The following is a 26,402-nucleotide window of genomic DNA, read 5'->3' as shown; positions in this document are numbered from 1 at the left end:
TGATTATGAGCAGCTCACTTTTATTGGATCAATACTAGTAGCTAATTTGTCAAGGTTTCCAAGGCTGGTGAACATGCAAGACTGACAGTATAGTCATAGCATCCTCATACAGGCCGAACACCTGAGACAAGGCTCAAAATGTTCTAAACAGCTGATTAGGAAGGTAACCAAGATGCAGGAAAGATGTCTGGGCTTCCTTTTCAAGGGCAGCCAACTCTTGCACTGTAGGTGCCAGAAGGTCCACATGGCCTTTGTATGTTCCACCTGCAAAGATCCAAAATACGTTACCCTTCTTCTCTATGTAGGTACAATCAATCAAAAATATTGACTATTCTTCTATATGTAATGTCTAATAAAAAAATTACAAGTCAAACATTACTAGTCAAAGATGAAGTAAGCCTCTTCTGGTTTGCGTGTGGATCCCGGTCTATTTTTAAAACTTGCCCAAAATAATATTCTTAAATTCGGCAGCAAATCATTGAATTATTGCAGCATAATTATCCGTTTTAAATAAGTGGTTAAAAAAAAAGATATATTAAGCCTCTAATAAGCTCACTAAAGAAATTGCCCCAATTAATCCAACTACTGTATGCATAAAAGGATACCAAATTTTGACCTTGCCTCAGATTTCATTGCTATACCCATGGGATCCAGAAGGGGGTGTTTGAGAACAAGCAAGCAAGAACATAAAGTGGTATTTATTTTTCTGGATTAAAAAAATGTGTCTTTGATCTAAAGAGTTATCTTAGACTTATGTATACTAATCTTTTGATATAGTAAATGCCCACGCTGTATCAAAATACTTTTAAAAATTTGAAATTCTGAAATAAATTCCATTCTGAATATGCTTTCATTTGGATTATAATTAAACTGTATCCAGAACTAAACAGATTCTTTTAAAATATTAGTATAAAAAGTAAATCTCCCTTTGTGTTTACAAAATTATTTTTCAGTTTGTGGAAAGAATTCCAGTGTCCTGGTCCTAGGGAGACAGAGTTTAATTACAAGTATTTTAATTGCAAAATACTTCATATAAGAAATGACATACTAGATAATATAATAGCTATTATAATATCTATATATAATTAACATGAGTATAACAGTCAAAATGATAATATTTTAAGGAATACTTATATACCTACATTTCTATTGTTTCCATATTAATTTATTATTTAAAAAATATTTAACCAAAATAGGCGTTTATATTAACATATAATTCTCAGATGGGAAATGCACACTGAATGCCAAGTCAGAGAGAAAATAGCTGAGGAATGGGTTATAAAAAATAGACGATCTGTTTGATAATTACACTTCTACACATTAAGTGGGGACTTAAAATAAGCAATAGGCAAGAAACTTTATTTTTCAAGTGTCTTGAAGTATTTTACATGGAGGAATTTCCTTATATAAAAAGAAGCCAACAAAAGAACCCTAAACTGGTTTTGAAAGGAATCCTAATTCATTTTTTTTTGGGGGGGGGAATTTCAGGGAACTGAAATTGGACAACAGCAACATTGAAATTCCTGAAAAGTATTTTGCCATGTTAAGTCACTTAGATAAGATATAATTATCAGATATAATAAAATAAAAGTCAGTAAAAACAAGACCAGGAGCTGACTGTTGCTCAGATCATGAGCTTCTCACTGCAAAATTTAGGCTTAAATTGAAGAAAGTAGGGAAAAGCACTAGGCCACTCAGGTATGAACTAAATCATATTCCTGATGAATATACAGAAGAGGTGACAAATAGATTTAAGGAATTAGATCTGATAGACAGAGTGCCTGAAGAACTATGGACGGAAGTTTGCAACATTGTACAAGAGGTAGAAACTAAAACCATCCCAAAGAAAAAGAAATGCAAGAAAGCAAAATGGCTGCCTGAGGAAGCTTTGCAAATAGCTGAGGAAAGAAGGGAAGCAAAAGGCAAAGGAGAAAGAGAAAGATACACCCAACTGAATGCAGAATTCCAGAGAATAGCTAGAAGAGATAAGAATACCTTCTTAAATGAACAGTGCAAAGAAATAGAAGAAAACAACAGAATAGGGAGGACCAGAGATCTCTTCAAGAAAATTGGATATGAAGGGACCGTTTCATGCAAAGATGGGCATGATAAAGGACCGAAATGGCAGAGACTTAACAGAGGCAAAAGAGATTAAGAAGAGGTAGCAAAAGTACACAGAAGAACTATACAAGAACAAGCTTAACGTCCCAGATAACCATGATGTGGTAGTCACTGACCTCGAGCCAGACATCCTAGAATGTGAAGTGAAATAAAAGTCAGTAAAAACAAGACCAGGAGCTGACTGTTGCTCAGATCATGAGCTTCTCATTGCAAAATTTAGGTTTAAATTGAAGAAAGTAGGAAAAAGCACTAGGCCACTCAGGTATGAACTAAATCATATTCCTGATGAATATACAGTAGAGGTGACAAATAGATTTAAGGAAATCTGAGCAACAACAAAGCTAGTGGAGGTGACAGTATTCCAGCTGAGCTATTCAAAATCTTAAAAGACGATGCAGTAAAAGTACTACACTCAATTTGCCAGCAAATTTGGAAAACTCAACAGTGATTACAGGATTGGAAAAGGTCAGTTTACATTCCAATTCCAAAGAAAGGCAATGCCAAAGAATGTTCAAACTATCGCACCATTGCACTCATTTCACATGCTAGTAAAGGTATGCTTAAAATCCTACAAGCTAGACTCTAACAGTATGTGGATCGAGAACTACCAGAAGTGCAGGCAGGATTTTGAAGAGGCAGAGGAACTAGAGATCAAATTGCCAACATACGTTGGATCATGGAGAAAGCTAGGGAGTTCCAGAAAAACATCTACTTCTGCTTCATTGACTATGCTAAAGCCTTTGATTGTGTGGATCACAACAAATTGTGGCAAGTTCTTAAAGAGATGGGAATACCAGACCATCTTATTTGTCTCTTGAGAAACCTATATGCAGGTCAAGAAGCAACAGTGAAAACTGGACACGGAACCACTGATTGGTTCAAAATTGGAAAAGGAGTCCGGCAAGGCTGTATACTGTCGCCCTGCCTATTTAACTTGTATGCAGAGCACATCATGAGAAAGGCAGAGCTAGATGAATCAAAAGTTGGAATTAAGATTGCCGGGAGAAATATCAACAACCTAAGATATGCAGATGATACCACTCTAATGGCAAAAAGTGAAGAGGAACTAAAGAGCCTCTTGATGCGGGTGAAGAAGGAGAGTGCAAAAGTTGGCTTGAAACTCAACATTAAGAAAACCAAAATCATGGCACCCAGCCCTCTCAATTCCTGGCAAATAGATGGGGAAGAAATGGAGGTAGTGACAGATTTTATTTTTCTGGGCTCAAAGATCACCTCAGATGGGGACTGCAGCCAAGAAATTAAAAGACGCTTGCTCCTGGGGAGGAAAGCTATGGCAAATATAGACAGCATTCTAAAAAGCAGAGACATCACCCTGCCAACAAAAGTGCGTATAGTCCAGGCCATGGTTTTCCCAGTTGCAATGTATGGATGTGAAAGTTGGACCATAAGAAAGGCTGAGCGACAAAGAATTGAGGCCTTTGAACTATGGTGCTGGAGAAGACTCCTGCGAGTCCCTTGGACTGCAAGGCGTTCAAACCGGTCAGTCCTAGAAGAGATCAAACCCGACTGCTCTTTAGAAGGCCAGATCCTGAAGTTGAAACTCAAGTACTTTGGCCACCTAATGAGAAGGAAGGACTCACTGGAAAAGGGCCTAATGCTGGGAAAGATTGAGGGCAATAGAAGAAGGGGACGACAGAGAATGAGGTGGCTGGATGGAGTCACTGAAGCAGTAAGCGTGAACTTAAATGGACTCCAGAAGATGGTAGAGGACAGGAAGACCTGGAGGAACGTTGTCCATGGGGTCGCGATGGGTTGGACACAACTTCACAATTAACAACAAAAATAAAATTATAATTCACCATAAAAATCAATTCTCCATTCCAAAATGCAGGCGGATTTTTAATGGTTGTCCACTTACCACCAGCAGCTCTCCTTTTCCCATAGGTGACCTTGCCATCAAAATCATCTACTGGGACTTTAATATCTGGCTCAACCTGAGTAATGGTGCAGTTCAGATGTTCTTCTATTTCACCTAAAAGCTGAATGTCATAAAATGAAAGAAATCCAGGCTGTAAAATGATCTCCAATTCTCCATGATAGACAATACAATGGATGGATTTAAATAATACACTTTGCTTTTAGCTATTGTTAGTTGAATAACTCACACTGCCGAAGTTTACACATCTCACTAAGCACCAGCATCAAACAAACCATGATACTGTTTAGCACACTAAACTGATCCTAGCAATTACTGAGATTAATTAATGAATAAACTTGAGAGACGGCAGTAATGCCTTAGGAGCAAACAGTAGGAGGAAGAAGCAGATCTTATGGTTAGATTGTCCCTAAAGTGCTTTTTCAAAAGGCAACTTTTCCTTGACAATGTTTCACTTCTCATCCAAGAAGCTTCTTCAGTTCTGATGTCTTCAAGGAAAGACAAAGACAAAGTCCAGTTGCCTTTTGAAAAAGCACTTTTGGGACAATGATGACTTGGATGACTGAGAATCTCCACAGACATTTATGGTTAGATTGTATGTATGTATGTATGTATGTATGTATGTATGTATGTATGTATGTATGTATGTATGTATGTATCTATCTATCTATCTATCTATCTATATTATCTGCACAGCATTTTATTTCAGGAAAACACAATCTTCTCAAACAAATTAAAAATATAAACTTTTGAATCAATAAGATTTAGAACTTAAGTGTATTCCCAATCTTCTAAGAGTCACTAAAAATAAGAAATGGTACTTAAGCACAAACAAATTGTCTTGTGTTGCATTCATATAGTGAAGGATAGCAGAATTTTAACACTGAATTTGCAAAATAATAAGTAATTTTAACCTGAAATTAAAATTAATTATATCAATTGTCATTTTGTTTTGTGAGACTTGTTACAATCTCAAGAAACTAAAATCTATTTTAGTATTACAGGCAATTAATGATAAAAGGATAGAGTTCAATAATGTATTTCTGTGAACGGACAATTTTTCTGCTTTAGAAATCATTTTCTGCAGAAACGTGGAAACGATTTGTCTCTCCAAAGCCTTCCAAACCTGATTCTCCAAATTTCTCAACCCTCCTCAACCATTTTTAGGGCATTCAGACCAAATGTCATCTAGTTACCCTGTGGTAATATGGATGGCCAATAAATTTAATAAATAAAATAAATAAATCGGAGTAGGTGATGTCTGCTTGTTTAACTGATTATACTAACAAAAGTTTAGTGCAAGAACTAGGTATGTATATTTGAAACCATATCAGAAGCATAAAGTTAACAAATTGTTTAAAGGTATGTTGTCTAATTTTATTAACTTAAGGATTAAACAACTATGTGGGAATTATCAGTTGAAATCATCTCGCATCCTCAGATTTATGGCTGTGGTCCACACATACTGATACAACCTAGCAATATATAAACACGTTTATGTCTCAATGTCATATTTCTCTTTAGAGTTATATCTCGAAAGCTTGGTTGATTAGCTTAAGGAATAAAGGCTAGACTACCATAATTGTCTATAAGGGAAAAGTAACCCATCTGTAAAATAGGTAATGAGACCACTGTATATGAGAAAATGGTAGATTATTATATTAGTATGTGTTCTATATCTGAGTGAAATCAAATGTCAAGACTTTTTCTCCTGGTTTTAGGTTAGGGTTTGTTACTGGTAAACACCACTTAGCTGACCTTAGCATAGTCATGAAAATGCTGATGGCTCAAAAATTATATTTTTGAGCCAACAAACTTAAAGATTTTCCAAAAAACACTGCTGCTTTCTACCATAAACTTCCACTAAAAATAGATAGTGACTGAATATACATATTTCAAAGATCTCCTGAAATGGTTAATGCATCAATTCCTCTTCCTAAATTCATAAAACATTAGTCTATTCACCCTTGCAAAGAGGGCCTTGCTACGTTAACACAGAAACTATGTTTACCCCAGATGTACAGGTAAGTCCTTGGCTTATGACCACAATTGAGCCACAAAATTTACTAGTGAGCTGAGTCTTTCTAATCATAATTGTTAAGTGAATCTTTGCAGTTGTTAATAACACAGTTCATATGATCCCAGGACACTGCAACTGTCATAAATATGAACCAGCTGCCAAGTATCTGAATTTTGATCATATGACCAAAGGGAATGCTGTAATGGTTGTAGGTGTTAAAAGAGGTCATAAGTCACTTTTTTCAGGGCTGTTGTAACTTTGAACAGTCACTAAATGAACTGTTGTAAGTTGGGGACTATCTATTGTGCTCTTCCCATAGTCACCATCTCCAGTCAGCACAACTTCACTACTGAGAAGGTTTTTGTATATACATAAGCAATCTTTTTAATTAAAGTTATCAAAGATTACAATTAAATGACCTAAAACATTAGAATTAAATAGTATTAAATGTGAAGTGCATTCCTACATGGTAGAAAAGGCAGTGTGCTTAAAGGAAAGGCCAAGCCTGTAATGAGTAATATGGGTAATCTTAATGTGAATTACAACTTCAGTTTCACATCTCTGCCTACTTACTCACCCTTGGGAATTCTACTGTGCATCTGAAACTTTAGGTCAGGGGTAAGCAACCTTGGCTTTTTTATGGACTTCAACTCGTGGACTTCAACTCCCAGATTTCCTGAGCCAGCATGGCTCAGCTTGGAAACCTCTCCCTTTCCCCTCAGCATGGCTGGCTCAGGAATTCTGGGAGTTGAAGTCCACGAGTCATAAAAGAGCCAAAGTTGCCTACCCCTGCTCTAGGTTCCAAGACATTGCAAAAAGAGTTTAGCTCTGAAAAATGTGGCTAGCCTTAGGCCGGAACGCTGATTTTAATTAGAACTTTCCAGTGGATCAGTGATTGGGGCTCGACTATTTTAGATACATTTTGAAAAACTGCAGCTAAAAGGACCACGCCTGCTCTTGAAATGCAAAGTTACATAGGAAAGCTTTTAATGGAACCAGGAAAAAGATTACCTGCATCTCATTGTACCAAATAGTGCAACCACCTTCATCCTTCAGTCTAGTATTGTAACAGTTCTTCCCACGACTGGGGCATGAATGATACCAAACCTAGAAGAGAAGCCTGAAGGTTACAAGAAGAAAAAACACTAAACACTGGAATACAGTTAAAAAAAATGGGGGGGGGGGTGGTTGGAATTAAAATGGCCAGAATGGCATTTTGGATTTACAGAAAGCTAATTGTCATAACACTGAATTAAGTTTGAATTCTTAATGGCTATATGCATAGAAGCAGTCACAAATACACAGCATAAAGAAAATCTTAATCTGCTGTGTATCTTCATGTTTTAAGGAAGCAGAACTTACTTTTTCTTTCTCTGCTGCCACCAGGGAAATTGCTAGGCCCATGCTAAAACAAACAAACGAGAGTCTTCATTTAATCATCTCAAAAATGATACAAGATGAATAATAACATTTTCCAACATACCGCTCAGCTCGTCCCACTCTGCCAATCCGATGAACATAATTCTGTTTTTCATCCGGAAGTGTGACATTGATAACTGTTAAAAAAGGAAAGGGTATTTATAGGCATGTCTCAATTAGTGCTGTTAATAAATCCTCCCCCCCCCAAAAAATGGTCACATTATTTGAATTTGAACTCTTCAACGTGATATTTCTGTGGGAAATTATGGTAATTGGTTTCACTCTGACAGAAATAGGTAATGGAAAATATTAATCATAAAGTTCTATATGTATATTAATGAAGTATTTCAGTAAAGGATTAAAAGAATTTATTATTTAAATTTGTGAGTTAACAAAGTCACAAAGTAGTTAGAAAGAGCAAAATAAAACAAAAGAAAGATATCATAGATAACACCCTATTTTAATATTGCTACGACCACGTTCATGCCATTCAATTACATCAAATTTTTCCTTTAATATAATAACAAGCCTCTTCTTTTTTAATCTTGTGCTATTCTCCTCTGCCAGTCTTCCTTTTCTCCATTTTGCACACAAAGATTAGTAGCATCTAAAACCCCAATCGCATCTGCACACATTCTCAAATGCAGACTTGCTAGCCTTGTATTAACTGAATTTAGGGTTTACATTAAACACAAACTTGTATCAACTTATAAGCTGCACAAATTGAATATTGCACTCAGCAGCAGTATTTCTATTGTAACTGCCAATTCAACAATTTCATGCCTTCAGCTAAGAGTAGACTTTCTCGATGTTGGTAAAGTATTGACAATTCTTACCGTATGGCACACCAGTGATATCGATTCCTCTAGCTGCTACATCTGTGCAGATCAAACATCTGACCTCTGCTTTCTAAACAGAAAAGAGCAAATTTAGATGTAATTTCATTTTTATATGATCATTCTAATTTAAATACAATATATCAACTATAACTCAATAAAGCTATAAAGCCTTGAATCCAAAGATACCTTGCCATAAAATGCCTTTGACCTAACAGAATTGCCAATGGCAAAGACTGATTTTTTACTAATTCCTCCTACTGCTACATGCTTCACTTTCCCAGACTTCTTGGGATTCTTACAATCTAAATCAGGGGTCCCCAACCCCCTGTCCGTGGACCAGTACTGGGCCACGGCATGCCAGCAACTGGTCCGCACAAACGTGAGCTCGCAGACTGTACTCCTGAGCTTGCAGGAGGAATGGTGAATTGATGAAAAGGGCTATCCTGCCTCTTCATCCATTGTTGGGATTCCTGGTCATTCTCCTAGTGGGCTTAGAAAATAAGTGCCTCATCATTTGTGGAGGACTGTCTGGGGACATCTCCCTGACTCTTGAACAGACAAGGAGAATAGGGCACAATACTGAGCCTAAATGGACTCCAGAAGATGGGAGAGGACAGGAAGGCCTGGAGGAACGTTGTCCATGGGGTCGCGACGGGTTGGACACGACTTCGCAACTAACAACAACAACTGAGCCGTGGTGACACAGTGGATAGAATGCAGGACTGTAGGCTACTTCTGCTGACTGCCATCTGCCAGCAGTTTGATCCTGACAGGCTCAGGGTGGACTCAACTTTCCATCCTGCTGAGGTCGGTAAAATGAGGACCCAGATTGTTGGGGGCAATAGGCTAACTCTGTAAACCGCTTAGAGAGGGCAGTTTAAAGCGGTAAAAGCACTGTCAAGCGGTATATAAGTTTAAATGCTATTGCTGTTTAAGTTATGCAATTATTAACGATTCATCAATTAAATTGAAATAAATGTCCAATTTTCAGCTCTCAATATGGAGGCCTTTGAGTTATTAAAGCCATAATTACCTTAAAGCGCTCCAAATTCTGCTTTCTCTCATGAGGCTTTCTGTCTCCATGCAGGCACACACATGAGAACTGATGTCCCTTCTTATCTGGACCTTTAAAACAATCAGAATATATTAGAAACACCATATATTATACTTCTGTATTGTCACAATCAGTGGGTGTACGTGTGTGTGTGTGTGTATCTCTGTGCGTATAATATACTGCTCAAAAAAATAAAGGGAACACATCCTATAAGAAATCCTATAGGATGTGTTCCCTTTATTTTTTTGAGCAGTATACATTGGAAGTTCCTGCAGATGTGGATCCTGTGCACACCAGTGGATATGTAGCTCTCTTTACTCTTTCAGTTCCTTGCTCAACTTCTCATTTGAAGAGAGAGAATGTGTCAAAGCCCATCAACACATTTTTTACAGTTAAAATCACTAAATTTAAATTCGGTTTCACACTGGGAAAAATAGGGGGAGACTGGAATGTTTGAATTGGGAAAGAGAAAACCAAAATTTAAGTAACTGATAGGATATATGAGAAATGTGGATATGTGAGATGCACACATGCGCGCACACAGAATTACTTTGAACATGCCCAGTTTCTGCTTTCACCATAGCCAGCAAGGTTGCATGCCCACGTTACCGGCCTTGAAGACATTTTTCTAACCCCTGATATTTCCTTTACTGCCACAGAAGTTAAAAGAGGAGATTGTTTCACTTGTGGGATAAACAAGAGAACTAAAAAAAAAAAAAACCATCAAAAGAGGATCCCTGAATTGCTGACAGGAAACATTTCTTTTGCTGCAGAACTGCCTATATGTGATGCCAATTCTCACTACTCTTTAAAGTAGTGGAAAAAAAAGAACAATCCTACCAGCAGGAAACTATCATTTGTAAAAAGTTATCCTTTGCACAAAAAAAAAAACCCATGGAAAAAATACATTCATAAAAGAAAGGAGCGAAGTATTAAGAGACACAGTAATACTACCTCCTCCTTGCTGTATAAAGTATTGCTCCATATTATCACAATCTATCTTTGTTCTGCAGAAGACTATTGCTTGATCCATCTTGTGTTCCTTAATGGCACGAACAGCATATTCTCCTTTTAAAATCTTAATTGCCTCTGACCACATTTCTGATTAAAAGAAAAGGAACATTATTCCTACACAACAGTTCAGATACATTACGCACGGAAAACCCAGCCACTTATTCTGAAAATACATTAATCGAGTATTATCGCAATTGTTTGGGAATACAGGTAGTCCTGGACCACAACTGAGCCCAAAATTTATGTTTCTAAGCGAGACAGTTGTTAAGTGAATTTTGCCCCATTTTACCACCTTTCTTGCCACAGTTGTTAAATGAATCACTGTAGCTGTTAAGTTAGTAACCCAGTTGTTAAGTGAATCTGGCTTCCCCATTGACTTTGCTTGCCAGAAGGCCACAAGAAGGTGATCACATGACCCAGGGACACGGAAATGTCATAAATATGAGTCAGTTGCAAAACATTTGAAGTTTGATTGCTTGACCATGGAGATCTTGCAAGGTTGTAAGTGGGAAAAACGGTCATAAGTCATTTTTTTTCAGTTCCGTTGTAACTTTGAACAGTCACTAAATGAACTGTTGAAAGTCGAGGAGTACCTGTAATATTGATAAGTTTTAACTATTTTTTCTTCTAACCTCTTCTGATCAAGGAAAAAAACATGGGTTCGGAATTTTAAAGCAAAATATAATAAATTGGTCCATACAGACTTTTTCATCATTATATCTATGACTAATACACAGCAGCTTGATCAAAGCAGTCGTTACCTGAAGAATTTGTACCAGGTCTTGTATTATCCTTTGCGTGCACCTCATCTGTCTGCAAAGTTAAATGGTGATCGTTAAAACTGTGGCCCAAAAGGAGGTCCTAGTAAAGATGACCCACAAGATCTCTTAAATCATGATACTGTCTTAAAATGTAACAAATATTTTTACTGGGCAGAGTTCTGGGGAAAATGCAGCATATAACTGCAACAAACGGATATAAAATTATCCTAAGGCTTTCAGTCTAATGAATAATTTCCTTTCAAGCAAAACAAAAGTGTTAAAGCCTTAAAAAAAATCCAGATCTAAAAAATAAAATTAACGTTGATGAAGTACTTATTTCCACTAATATCTTTTGATAAATATGCCAACCCACACCTCCTAGAGTGCAACAGAATGTTTATTTCTCCCATCCAATTATTTATTTAAATACACATTCAAATAACATTGTTTGGCTTCATTCTCAGTTCAGCCCTGCAATCATCTAAGTGTAGATAAGTTTTTGCCTAATTTTCTGAATTAGATCAAGTGAGCCTGTAGTATATTGTACCTCTTTTTATACATTATCACATACAGACTGCCCTGCTTTCACTTTTTAGCCAACTATGATAAGTTAGGCCGGGCTTTAAAACCGCCACCCCATTTGATATTTGAAAGCAAGTGTCCCCCTAACTTTACAACATTTCACTTTGACTTAGGCCTGTCTGCTTGCCTTTAATTTTTAGCAAACTGAAAACCAAACACTTTGATTTCCACTTACTCTGATGTGATTTTTACCAAGCCTCTCCCATTGTTTGTCAGTTTTGGGATTCACAGGAACCACAACATGGTGCACGCTTTCTGGAACAGAATCCTCGCCTTTCAAATCTACCCAAGTGGGGAAGTGCATAATCTTCTCAGATAACTTCTTTACATCAAATGAATGCAGAGTTGCAGAACACACAATGACCTTAAAACACAAATTGTTTCAGGTTAAGGCTGAAATTTTAGAATGAGGGTGTCTGTATAGGGTGCACATTGTTATACGTCCTATCAATTATTGAGCCTTTTATAACTGGCAATGATGAATGAAAGCATAGTCACATCCCAGTATTAAAATCTGTAATGTGGTACAACTTGCTAAACAACCCTACGCCTCTTGGGCAGTTATTTATAAGAAATCAAGATGGGGAGATGGCACTGTTTTTCTAGCAGAAGGGGAGAGGGGAATATTTGATTTGAACCTCTTATTAAATTTCTACTAGAATTTTTTCTGCATAAAATCCCACCAAGGCGCGCATCAGAGGGAACTGTGGCTTTACCAGATTCAACCCTCATTTATTTTCTTTCAAAGTAACAGAAATATCTGTCCCATCAGCCTTTCCTCCCTCTTATTAGGACTGCTCTCTTTAATTGCAACAGTATCGCTCTAGAGCAGGGGTCTTCAAACTTGGCCCTTTTATGACTTGTGGACTTCAACTCCCAGAATTCCTCAGCCAGACACGCTGGCTAAGGAATTCTGGGAGTTGAAGTCCACAAGTCATAAAAGGGTCAATTTTGAAGACCCCTGCTCTAGAGCCCTGAGCCCTATCTTTTGCTCTACCAAAATGCCTATAAAAATATAGTTAAGTAGAAAACTATGCTTACTGAATATATACAATTTGTCACACATATAGTCTGAAGTCTTCTGTGCTGTAGACGTGTACACGTAAGACAAAAACAAAAGAGCAGCCAGCCTCTTTATTTGACTAGCATGGCCAATTCTCTCTACTGCCATTTTCACTTGTATAAAACAAACAAAAATAAAAACTGATAGTAGTAGTTGGAAACACTGCTTCGGGCGATATAACAGGCAGAGGGTTTTGTTATTTTTTCAGGTTGTTTTATAATGCAACTATCCCAGCCAAATGATACAGAATAAAGTGTATATGCCTATGATTTGCCAAAGCTCACTGTATAAAATTTACTTTCCCCTAAATAGAGACAGGTAACAGATCAACATTTGCTAGATTATAGTATTAGCAAATTTTGGAAAATGTCGACACAGAAATAGCAAGCAAACTTCATACCTGCAGCCTCTTTCCATCAGAGGTTATCTGAGGAATCTGAGAATGAATGCGGTTGATGAAATCTGAATAACCTTGACTAAGGAGGCCATCCTGTGTGGGGAATAGAAATGTTAAGAGTTTCATTAGATTGCCTAGATTCTAAAGCTAAGATGCGTGACTATTAGTCAGATGATTCCATCAAATCCAGTTAACAAATTAGGACATGCCGTGAAAAAATAAGACAGATAAAAATGAGGAGATGACAGATGGCAACCATTTGTGTGAATAGTTATAATTTGTCTTCTTTATCCCACATTCATGTCATGTCAGCAGGCCTGCGGACCCCAAAGAGAGATGGAGCAGATCAAGTGGTTAATTTGATTGGGTTACTGCTGTCATGGGGTCAGGTGGGTTTTTTTAAAAATAGGTTTTTATGTTGTGATTTTTAAAATGTGGTAAGACACAGAGTTATCTATGTGTGACTTGGGCAGCCATATAATTTTTTTAATAAAATAAATACATTCAGGATGGATTTGGGAAATACAGAAAAAGATAACAACAACAACAACAACAACAACAGAGTTGGAAGGGACCTTGCAGGTCTTCTAGTCCAACCCCCTGCTCAGGCAGGAAACCCTATACCATTTCAAACAAATGGTTGTCCAGTCTCTTCTTAAAAACTTCCAGTGCTGGAGTATTCACAGCTTCTGAAGGCAGGTTGTTCCACTGATTAATTGTTCTAACTGTCAGGAAATTTCTCTTTAGTTCTAGGTTGCTTCTCTTCTGGTTTAATTTCCATCCTTTGTCTCTTGTCCTGCCTTCTGGTGCTTTGGATAATAGATTGACACCCCTCCCCCTTTGTGGCAACCTGAGATATTGGAACACTGCTATCATGTCACCTCTAGTCCTTCTCTTCATTAAACTAGACATACCCAATTCCAGAAACCATTCTTTATATGTAATAAGTAATAAGAGAGCCAGTTTGATCTAGTGGTTAAAGGCACCAGGAGATTGTGAGTTCTAGTCCCTTCTTAGACATGAAAGCCGGCTGGGTTAATTTGGATCAGTCACCCTCTCTCAACCCAACCCATTTCACAGGGTTGTTACTGTGGGCAGGGCTTTTTTTGTCATAGAACGCCCAGAACGGAGTTCCGGCACCTTTTTTGGATGGGATCTTGTAGGGTAGGCAAGGCGGGTTGTATCACGTGTGTGAGCTCCGGCACTTTTTTTTTTTTTTTTTTTTACAAAAAAAGCACTGACTGTGGGGAACATAGAAAGAAAAAAGGTATTATGTACGTCCGTTGCCTTGAGTGCTTTATAAAAATAGCCACTCTTCTGAGACACCTTTCTGAAAAGGCATATGCTGATCACTTCCAACTGCAAAACCTAGCCAGGATTTGAGCAGCTCTTGCGTGCCTCTTTTAGCTTCAGATCAAAGCAAATTGTCTGGTCATGCAATGTATGTCTTTGTCAATGGATCACGCATGCTACAGAATCAAGGGAATGACCACCAAAGCACTAATGTGCATGTTTGTGTTAATAGACTGCTTTAAAAAATGCTTGATACTCACCGCCTCATCAAGCACTAGGAACCTAATTTGAGATAAAGCCAATTTTCCAGTTGAAACAAGATCGTCCAGTCTTCCGGGAGTTCCAACAACTATGTCCACCTATAAAATAAAATGGAAGCAGCAATGTTATGCCTTTCTTTAAAGAAGCTCTCTTTAAAAATTTTTTACTTACCCAGTTTTTTTAAAAAAAAATTTTTTTAAAGAGATGCTTAAAACTGGGTAAGTAAAAGCAATACCCAAAGAGCATTGATTGTACATACTGCTTTACAATATTTTTTCTTTTTGATTGTGATTTGCATCCATACGCATGTAAATTATTGAAGGGGAACAAGAATTCTACCTCAGTGTTTAAATTATTATAAATTCATATTGTAGGCTTCACCCATCCCAGTGTTATTGGGGTGGGGGGAGGGATTGTATTTGCTTTTTTTTTTTGGTTAGAGTCATCATTATAATTTAAAAGGAAAAAAAAGCTTTTCATCTGACATGAACAAATAAACCTGTATACTTAAAAAGAAAATTACACAAGATGAACAAAGTACCATCTTCACTTACCCCTTGCTCCAATATGGAGAGCTGCTCTCTTGCAGCAACACCACCAATAATCAGGAGTTCCCTAGGAGAGGCAGATAAACAAAAGGAAAATATAATGAATTTATATGGAAAAATGCAACTCTCCATTCATTCATTCTCCCTTCTCAATTCAGTCATTTGACTTTACCTTAATTTAGGATTTTCAACGTATTTTTTGAATTGTTTCACATTGTTCAGAGTTTGCTCTGCTAACTCTCTGGATGGCTCCACAATCAAAGCTTTGGGAGCGTTTGGTAAATTTTTGGTCTGTGCTACTTGTGCACTTCCTGAAATGGGACAGGACAGACATGTTGGTTTTGAAATGATAGCCAAAAATAATTTTAAATATATTTACTTATAAGGTAGGAAGGTCTAAAAGACAGTACTCTGGATTCACATAAAACAGCATGAAAAATAAATTCATAGAAATAAATGGGACTTAAATTACTCATTGGCCACTTGAGTTCATTTGATTTCAATGGATCTGTTATAACTATGACTTATTTCAATTAAGAACTTTCATGTTCTTAACTCCATGTTACATAAAATGCCTTTCACACTGATTTATTTATTTATTAAGAACATTTATATGGCTGTCCAACTCACTCACAGTAACTAAAGGTAGCTTACAGAAATTGCTATTTGTTAAATTTGTTGAGGCCTCAAACATACCTGTGTGCTGGGACTTCATAGCATTACTCTCGGGAGCTTTATCAATAGCAGTGAAGCCATCTTTGACTGGAAACTTAAAGTCCTCTTCACCAAAGTTGAATTTTAATTCAGCATTCTGAGAAGGATGGGTAAAAGAAAATAATATATGTGTAAATGGGGAAGAATAAATACTCAAAACATTTTCATAGATTGCTGCTGGTGCACTAAAACCTGCCCCCAAAAACCATTCTCAGAGAAAGGAAGACATTTTTCTAAACCGCTATTACTCAAACAATTTGACATTTGACTTCCTCCTTGCAGGAATGTTAAATTCTGTTTTTATCTTAATTAGCATATCTGGTACTAGAGGGCCTTTGCATGACTGATTTTTGAAGTGAACTGTGATACAGGATGAGATCTTGCCGTTTGAAAATAACACAAATTCTAAAAAAAACCACGTTATTACTAATGTCTTAAATAATTTTTGAGATTTATCCTACAAACTACTCTATTAGTATTCCTTTAGGAATAAAGCTGATTAACCATTTTCTTAATGCTACTACTTATGTCTCCAATAATTTTTAAGATCTACCCTTCAAACAACTCTTATTAATGTTCCCTTATGATAAAGCTGATTAACTATTTTCTTGGTTTTGCTGTTAGCTAGGCAAAGAAGTAAAATTACAACACTTGCTTATCCTCCACTCCCCATGAAAGACACAGCAGTTTCAATAATCATAAAAGAGGGATGGTGATATGTTTTAAAATCTGATTAGCATAGCTCTTAACCTTTGTGAAGGAGAAAAAGATTACCTTTAGGACACAAGCTGGAAAGAGTGCCTGGTTTTTTAGATTCTGTGGAATTTCAAATGCAAGTCCAAGATCCTTTCCTGGAAGAAAAGGACTGTGTGGAAATATTTATCTCAACAATACAATTAATGAATTACTTAGTAGAAAAACAACATAGATTACTTACCATTTTTTGAAAATGAGATTTGACCTTTATCGGCATCAATATAACAACCTATTGTGTCATGCATGGTGAATTCCTGTAAAAACAAAAGGAACTCGTTATATCCTTGGAACTTGTCATATAGAAGGCAAAAGATGAAAATTAAAGATGACCTGACAGGAGCTCAAGGAATATTTTACAGAAAAAAAACACATTTCTATCTGTTCAGAGCTGAATGCTAGATGGAAGAAACTTACAAGAAATGATACATGTCTGCCCTTTGAGGTAGTCCAGGTAAGAAACCAAAAAACTGAATGCTAACGCTACATTTATTGTAAGGTTACCCTAACAGAATCTATTGAAAGCACTTCTCTTCTTCCATGTCCATCATCCAGGGAACCAGGGTTTTTTCTGAAATGATTTTTCTGTTCCCATCCATTCTGTGGGCTGAGATATCTATTAGCTGACACTTTGACCTGATTGCAATTCTCCTTTCTTCTGTCTCTCAGGATATTCCCATCAGCCATTACAACAAGTAGCATCCTCTAAATCTAATCCTGACATTACTTTTATTTATCAAGGAATTCTAAGTTTATGCCCACTTCAAATATTTTCATTGGCCATAATATCATGATTCTCTCCCAATAAAATGCTGAACCTCAGATCACCATTAATCATAAAAAAATGTGATTCTTACAAAAAAATGCAAGCGTAGACCTCTGGAAAACACAACATTAAACCTAAACTTTTCCTGATGCCAAAGAAATATTTAATTTGGCCATTTAAAAAAGAAACCCCTTTAAACAAATCCTCACTTCCACACCCCTTCCTTTATGAGACCTCTGCAGCTGACCTATAAACTGAACTTACTTCCTCAGAATTGCTCTTGTTTCCCTATAACATTTTGCTTAAAAATAGGAATCAAAACATACCTCCCCATAACTATCAAACTGTTTGTTATGAGATTTCTTTCCGGTTCCACCATAGCCAAAGCCAAATTTATCAGTGCCTAGAGAATAATTAAGAAATCACAATTAAAACCATACACTTTTTGATTAAAATATGGAAGAAAAGAAGAGGGTAAGGATTTTGGTATTTTTTTTTTTCTTCTCTCTTGACTTTGTATCCCCCCAAAACACTAACTGGAGGATTCGGGAAGAATATGAGAATTTATGTCAGGCTGTAAGAGAAGGAAAAAATTCAATAAAAATGCCAGTTTTCTCCATTATATACTCCCATTTGGATCTTCATTCTGTAAAAAGAGTAAGATCCTTCACTGGGTATAGGAACAAATCATGCATTTTAGCTTCTTAAACTTTTGAGACAAGAATGGCATAGATTTTCATTCAGTATACTGCTCATTAACTCTGCACTGAAACAAATATCGGATTTGTGAATATGTTGCCTTTCTACAGAAATTGTCCTCCTTTTCCACTGATGTTCTGTACTCCCTAACATGGATGGATATCGACATATCGAACTAAGGAGAAACGTCCTGACAGTTAGAACAATTAACCAATGGAACAACCTGCCTCCAGAAGTCGTGGATGCTCCAACACTGGAAGTTTTTAAGAAGAGACTGGACAGCCATTTGTCTGAAATGATGTAGGGTTTCCTGCCTGAGCAGGGGGTTGGACTAGAAGACCTCCAAGGTCCCTTCCAACATTACTACTACTACTACATGGAAAAAAAGGTACATATTTTGGTGACATCATGATCAGTCCAGTCACAGACTGTTAACCATTTGAAGAGGTATGAAGATGAAACATAAATCATTGTGCTAATACAATTAATCATTTTTAAGGCCAAAGTCTTGCCATGAAGTGCTGGCACAAACAAAATTCTCAGTTGAGTCATTCAACTGCAAGGTCTTTATCTCAATGGTTGATGGAGACCATTATAAACAAACAAAACAATAAAAATAGTTGCATATCACATTTGCTGAAAATAGTATCCCCCCCCCACATACACACACCTAGTTTTTCCAGTTAGAACACTCTAACAATCTTTAGTATTATGAACTTTCTTTAAAATGTGTGGCTTAACAATCCACAGTTATCATTAAGGGTCAGTACTTAACCTTGATCGTTATGAAACTACTCACCCAAATCTAATGAAGCTTGCAAAGAGGACCATCCAACTCTGCACAAACCCTGGTCACGACAGGATACTTCATAATAATATTTTCCTAAAACAATTAAGAATAAAATATAATCACTTTATTGTCACTTTGAATGTGACAATAAAGAATACACATAACTGATTTTGTCTTCCAATACATGATGATCAAATCAAGTGATACATTTGACCTGAATAAAAAATACAGTAGTAAATAATTTTTATAGCCTCCAAAACAGTGAAGTCATTCTCAAGAGTTATACTGACCTAACAGACAATATTGGTCATCCTGTGAATTGCTATTGTGTCTAAATCTTTAACCATGGTCTCAAAAAAAAAAAAAAAAAAAGGGAGAGAGAAACCTGAATATTTTAGCTCAAGTATTCTGGATTTTTCACACATAAGCATAACCTCTGCTGTTTAGTACCTTTAGTTATACCCTTAGTTGATCGACATCCATGCCATTCTTTTATTTCCCTGCTTTGGCAGCACAGACCATCAGCTCCAATAGCTAAAAAAGCAAAAGGAGTTAAAAATACAAAGAACTATTAGAGTTATTTTTGCAATGCCACCTCAAGTTATAAAATCATGATTTTTGAGCAACACTAAAAACACGGGGGAAATTGTGAATTAAGCCAGTATTTCTCATGGTTGTGGATTAAAAAATCTCATTAGTCTCAGACATTAAAGCCAATGGCTAGAGATGAGGTGGTGATACGTAGCTCCAAAGGGTTTGCAAAACGGGCTGGGCAAAGCTGTATTAAACTATTACAGTTTCCCCAATTTCAATTCACATTAAAATAATAATACTCAATTTTGTCCAGGGATATTAACAGGCAGGACTTTTTTTGTCATAGAACACCCAAAACGGAGTTCCGGTACCTTTTTTGGATGGAACCTTGTAGGGTAGGCAAGGTGGGTTGTATGACGTGTGTGAATTCCGGCACATTTTTTTTTTTGACAAAAAAAGCACTGTTAACAGGGGGAAAAAAAAAAACCTGCCGGCTGTATTTACACTCTGATCTTTATCTATGAAACTCAGCTTCCTGGAAGATCTCCCATCCAAGCACAGGATTTCACGTACATATGGTTACCAGGTTATTGCATGATCTTATAGAAAAGAATTATAGAAGCCTTACCAAATGCATTTCCTCTGTCATAGGGATTCATCTGCCATTTGTTGAGCACTCATGAGAAAAAAACAAAGGGAAAAAAGACATACTTTCATCTGTAGAGTGGTAAGATGTGGTAAGATCCCACATTTAAAAGTAGAAAATGATAGTACTCTAGACCAGCAGTTCTCAACCTTTTCTTCACCCTGGACCCTCTTGACCCCTTTTGTGGCCACGGAACTCCAAGACTTAATTCAAGATTTAAATCATAACATTTTTTCAAGCCTCCATGGACCCCCTGTGACAATATTGCACCCCTCCCCCCCAGGGGTCTGCAAACCACTGCTCTAGATAGCTAAACAATCTGATATGCAGATACAGATGTATATAAAGAAACCCACATTTAGTTTAGACATAAAAATTGGAAGAAATGTTCATAAAATTTGTGACCGTATATGTTCAGGTTCTTACATTTGCATAACTTTTCTAATTTTATTTTTAATATGTTTTGTAACTTTTGTGACTATTTTGTACCATTTTATATATATACTTACATGCTTTATATACTGAGATGTGATATTTTATATCAGAAATCAAATGTAATACACTGAAATATATTTATATTTTAAAGGCTTTTTTTAAAAAAAAGAAAGCTGCAAAAAGTGACATTTTATATTTCACTGTACTATTAGATTGTATAAATAATAATACACTATGGCAGAATATTGGAAAACTGTAAAAACAGTCTGTGCTGAATTTTAAGGCAAAACTGTAAAAAAAAAAATCAGCCTTAATGTTGACAATCATCATTCTTCAGCTTGTGATCCTATCATCTAACGTTGTATGTGATCCAAAACTTTTGGTGTTGTTGTTATAAACCTTTCTCCCTTTGATTCTTCCCACTGCATTACATCCTGACAGGAGAGGCATGTTACCAGTCACATCAATTATGGAATGTCATAAGAAGGAGCCTGGGACACTCTTTTCTGTCATTGCATCTATCTTTTGGCACATCATTTCCCCAAAAGATCAGACTGATTGTGAACTTCTTGGCTTTTTGCAAAGTCTTGAAGAAGTAGCTGCAGTCCTGGGCTTGTGGGCTGGACTGTCAGAACTCATGAGTTAGTTACATTAACTGTAATTGTATTGGGTCTTTCACCTAGACTGCCAGTTACATAATTGATTTTCTTGGCTAGTTGTGTTTTTAACAATTGTTAGCTGACCAGAGATGGGCCACCATATAAATTGATTAAAAATGTGCAGAATAACTATGAAGTAACCAACATACTGTCATTTCTAAAAGCTATCAGACAGGTAAAAATAAAACCCTAAACTTTTAAGTCAGACATTCAGCTTACAAAATGATTAGTATCACAAAATTATTCCACAATACCATAAGTCAAGTATGACACTAATGTCACACTTCTTTTTAGCCCAAGCTGAATATACAACAGTTGCTTTTATTAGACAATAATTGAATTAGTCTTTTGCATGTTATCTGTGGACAGAGATCTGTAATTATAAATAAGCTATATAGACAAATTTCAATTCACATTAGGTTCCAGATACACAGAATATATACATTTTAGCAAACCTTGGAGAAAAATCTTACCTCCTCCACCAGTTTTAATAGTAGTTTTACCCTTTTTTCCTTCCTGTTGATCTTTTAGTGTTTCATAAACAATTTGAATAACTGGGATGCTGAATGCCTGAAATATAAAGTTATTTATTTCACTAGTAATCTTATTCAAAGTCTGAATTACAAAGTAAATTTGGCTAAACAGAAATAAGAGCAGAGTTTCTTTTTAAAATTAATAACTCAGCAATGTTGATACATCTCATCATAACATTTATATAACACATTAATCCACATCTATGGATGGAATATTTACTGACAAGGTATCCATGATTAAGTCTCTTAACATCACCCAGATCATAACATGGGCATTCCTTTACCTTTAGGCTAAACTAATTCATAGTACAGCTGTTGGATAAATATACTATTATTTATTAATACTTTATATTTCCACAGAACTGCATACATTATGAGTATATAATTGCATATTATTTTGCAAAATACCAATTTCACTTACACCAGTTTTTCCACTTCCAGTTTCTGCAGCCTGTGTAGAAAAATTAATAAAACATGAAGATATAAATTATTTTTTTGGTAATGCAAGATGAAACAGTTTTGTGTTATTAAACAGTATAAAAATTGTAAAATCCCAGAACATTGGTATATTAGCTGTTGATTACTATTTTATACTATCATTTGTAATAATTCCAAAACAAAATTAGCTACATATTTTCTTTTAAAAAGTCATTTAGGAAATATATATTGTAGAGTCTAGCAAGTAGCTAGTCCTAGATGAAGCACTGCGGAAGCACAAATCTTGGAGCACTGGGGAACTACCAGAGAATTGGAAAAGAGCTGATGTGGTTCCCATCTTCAAAAAAAGAGAAAAAAAAAACACCCAGGAAACTACAAACCAATCAGACTGGCATCAATACCTGGGAAGATACTGGAAAAAATAATTAAAAAATCTAGAAACAAATAAAGTTACAACTAGTAGCCAGCACGGGTTTCTTAAAAACAGATCATGGCAAACCAATCTTATTTCATTTTTTGACCAAATAACTAAATTAGTAGACCAGCAAAATCATGTGGACATATTATATTTAGACTTCAGCAAGGCATTTGACAAAGTAGACCATAACCTACTTCTTGATAAGCTAGACAGCATAACCACCAGATGGATTTGTAACTGGCTAACAAATCATACTCAACGAGTAGTCCTTAATGGTATTACCTCTACATGGAGGGAAGTAACCAGTGGGGTACCACAAGGTTCTGTCTTAGGCCTAGTACTCTTCAATATCTTCATAAATGACTTAGATATGGGAACAGAAAGGGAACTCATCAAATTTGCAGATGACACTAAGTGGGCAGGAATACCCAACACCCCAGAAGACAAGCTCAGAATCCAAAAAGATCTTGACAGACTTGAACAATGGGCCCTGTCCAACAAAATGAATTTTAATGTGGAGAAAAACAAAGTTTTATATTTAGGCAGAAAAAATCTAAGGTATAAGTACAGATTAGGCTAGACCTGGCTCAAAAACAGTAACCGTGAGAGGGACCTTGGAGTCCTAATGGATGATCAATTGAATATGAGCCAGCAGTGTGCAGCAGCAGCCCAAAAAGCTAATACAATCCTGGATTGTATAAACAGAGGCATAGAATCAAGATCATGCAAAGTATTAGTAGCGCTTTATAAAACCCTAATAAGACCACACTGGAATACTGCAACCAATTTTGGTCACCATACTACAAAAAAGATGTTGAGACTTTGGAAAAAATTCAAAGAGCAACTAAGATGATCAAAGGTCTGGAGACTAAAACATATGAAGAACAGTTGCAGGATTTGGGAACGACTAGTTTAGAGAAAAGGACTAAGGGGGATATGATAGCAGTATTCCAGTACTTGAGAGCCTGCCGCAAGGAGGAGGGAATCAAGCTATTCTCCAAAGCACCTGAAGGCAGGACAAGAAACAATGGATGGAAACTAATCAAGAAGACAAGCATTCTGGAATTAAAGAGAAACTTTCTAACAGTGAGGAAAATTAACCAGTGGAACTCTTGTCTTCAGACATTGTGGATGCTTCATCACTCAAAGTTTTTAAGAAGAGACTGGATAGCCACTTGTCTGAAATGATATAGGGATTCCTGCTTGAGCAGGGGGCTAGACTAGAAGACCTCCAAGGTCCCTTCCAGCTCTATTCTAATTCATTTTGAAGAGAAGCAGATGATGCAGTATTGTTGAAAATTTAAAAAGAATATTAACTTATTCAGTTTCATTGTGTAACCTGCATATTCAATTTATCCTTTCATCTCTAAATTGTAATTTTCCATACATAATCAATATTACCACAGTATACTAAAATGTAATATAAAATTTGAACTGTCTGACACAAAGCAGAATGAATAAACCATTACATCATACAACATTATTCTATAAGACAGACTTGTGTAATAAATACCATGAGTACATCGCCTCCTCCTAAAATCAATGGAATGGACTCCGCTTGGATATCTGTAGGCAGACTAATGTAAAACCATAATGAATCTCTCACATTTTACTGAAAAACCAAAATCCAAACATCTTCAGGATATATTTTCAGATTATTTTGTAAAATATAGCCACATTTAAAGCAAAAATTTGCAAATACGACAGTAATAATAAATTCATTTTCCAGTCAATGCATGTTTATTTTACTTATTTATTAAATTACTTTGTCACCCATCTGGCCCCAATGGTGTGCCTGACAACTAAAGCCTTTAGTGTGAAACTGATTAAGGTTTGGTTTTCCGGCAGCAGGGGAAAGCAGGCCAAGGGTTGTAATCAACTAGTTAAGGTCACAGAACTGATCCTGTTAATTTGCAGTTAACACCTTTTACAGAACTGCTCTGCTGAAGAGAAAAGCAGGAAGAGACAGCTTATTTAACCAATCTCTCTGGCCTGTGAAAAGGGGGGGGGGGAAGGTCATACACAGGACACTGTACAAGAGAAGTTTATCTGAATGAGACAACAGCAGCAAGTGATCGACCATTCCCTTTGGATAGGTTAAAATTTACTAGACTGTAAAATCTAAATTGTTTACAAGCTTATCTTTTTTTTGCATACTGTGTTTTGAGTACTGCCATGCTTTTCTCCTAAATAAATGGTAAATCATTGCCTTAAGTATCTTGCACTGAGCTGAAGTAAGATTTCTAGAATCAGTCTGTTGCATCAGTGAAAAATCCTTTCCATCCCACTAGGAAAACTGGGGATAAAAGAATATAATCATACTTACAGCCAGTCCATTTCTTCTACAGCTTGAGCTATTTCTGGCATAACACCCATTTCTGCAACCATAGAAGAATACGATTAACAAGCTGTGTTACTACATTTGGAGGAAGAAAAACAAGTTTGCAAAAAATTGTTACAAATTTTAATGTTGCAGTATTATATGCATGCTAGGGTACTGTATGAAGCACTAAAACAGGGGTGTCAAACTGCCGGCCCATGGGCCGGTTTCATCATACCGGAGCTGCGCCCATCCCATTGCCGGCAATGGCGAAAAAGCTCCGATATGTCGCGCAACGTCACGTGACGTTGCAAGTTTGACATGCCTGCACTAAAATCTAAATAGGAGGTCAAATTATTTTTCAAGGCACCAGAAGGCAAGACAAGGCAAGAAACAATGGATGGAAACTAATCAAGGAGAGAAGCAACATGGAATTAAGGAGAAACCTCCTACCAGTGAGAACAATCAATCTGTGGAACAGCTTGCCTTCAGAAATCGTGGGCGCTCCATCACTCAAGGTTTTTAAGAAGAGACTGGACAGTCACCTGTCTGAAATGATAGGTTCTCCTGCTTGAGCAAGGGGCTTGACTAGAAGACCTCCAAGGTCCCTTCCAGCTCTATTTCTATTTTTATTCCTTCTGAAAATCGGGTTCTCTTATTTTATTGCATACAGAAATTATATTTCCACTTTCACAGAACGAACAAGATACACTTTGAAGAGACAAAGTCTATCCCTATAGCACACATAACAAGTCTACCTGTGAAGACTCATTTGAATATATGTCCTAATTTTTAACAAGGAGAAAACACTTTCCCAATGCTCAGAAACACTCTTTCTAGCCGAGGATGGGTGCTTGTAATTATAATCTCAACATGGTACTATAAAACATAACGTAGGTAGTATATCAGGACATTCCTAGATTCTCCGGTGTCAATTACATTATTTTAAAATGAGTCTTACGATGTGCAAATATCCAAAGGATTTGGAAAGAGAATTCTATAACAGCCTGGATCCAGGAGTTTGATGGCCAATGAGCGGAGACATACATCAGCCTTTAAAAAGGAACTAGCTCCCCCTTTGAGAGCCTCTTTCTAATGCTGGAGCTTTGGACGAAACCGATCCGAGATGAAACTCGGCTTTACGTAAATTCCCAACACAAAAATCTCTTCCTCAAAAGCGCACTCTTGCAGTATTCAGAATCAAAGTTTTATGCCGTTGCGCCTTCCTCTGCCTCCATCCTAGGTTACTTGGTAGGAGCCACGTACCTGAAAACGCCGCCATTCTTGCACCCTCCCCGTTAACCGGGCGCACAATCCTTCAAGGCTCTTGCTCTCGACTTTACAGCGCCTGCGCACTTGAAAGTCCTCGTTCTTAATTCTCCGGGCTGTTACTGCAGCCACTCAATTAAGGTTCCGGCAATCGCAATA

General features: G+C 36.7%; 1 protein-coding gene across 1 annotated transcript; it reads right to left on the bottom strand.

Moving 5' to 3' along the window:
• DDX1 (DEAD-box helicase 1) lies at positions 1 to 26,345 on the bottom strand. The gene is made up of 26 exons (XM_039334821.1): positions 26,241 to 26,345; positions 24,981 to 25,032; positions 24,168 to 24,231; positions 22,220 to 22,249; positions 21,739 to 21,835; positions 20,154 to 20,201; positions 19,442 to 19,525; positions 19,001 to 19,084; positions 17,829 to 17,905; positions 16,921 to 16,993; positions 16,758 to 16,834; positions 15,966 to 16,080; positions 15,442 to 15,580; positions 15,276 to 15,336; positions 14,721 to 14,819; positions 13,171 to 13,260; positions 11,883 to 12,071; positions 11,126 to 11,177; positions 10,305 to 10,451; positions 9,330 to 9,421; positions 8,294 to 8,366; positions 7,522 to 7,594; positions 7,401 to 7,443; positions 7,050 to 7,145; positions 4,001 to 4,121; positions 1 to 264 (listed from the first exon to the last, which is right to left on the bottom strand). The coding sequence occupies exons 1-26, from the start codon at positions 26,254 to 26,256 to the stop codon at positions 134 to 136; spliced, it is 2,223 nt and encodes a 740-aa protein (XP_039190755.1). The 5' UTR covers positions 26,257 to 26,345; the 3' UTR covers positions 1 to 133.
• Between the last annotated feature and the right edge of the window lie 57 nt (positions 26,346 to 26,402).

The sequence above is a fragment of the Crotalus tigris genome, unplaced genomic scaffold (assembly GCF_016545835.1).
Source record: "Crotalus tigris isolate CLP2741 ecotype Arizona unplaced genomic scaffold, ASM1654583v1 scf7180000017546.9332058, whole genome shotgun sequence".
NCBI classification, from domain to species: domain Eukaryota; kingdom Metazoa; phylum Chordata; class Lepidosauria; order Squamata; family Viperidae; genus Crotalus; species Crotalus tigris.
The sequence above is the reverse complement of the archived record's forward strand: the minus strand, read 5'-3'. Positions and strand labels throughout refer to the sequence as shown.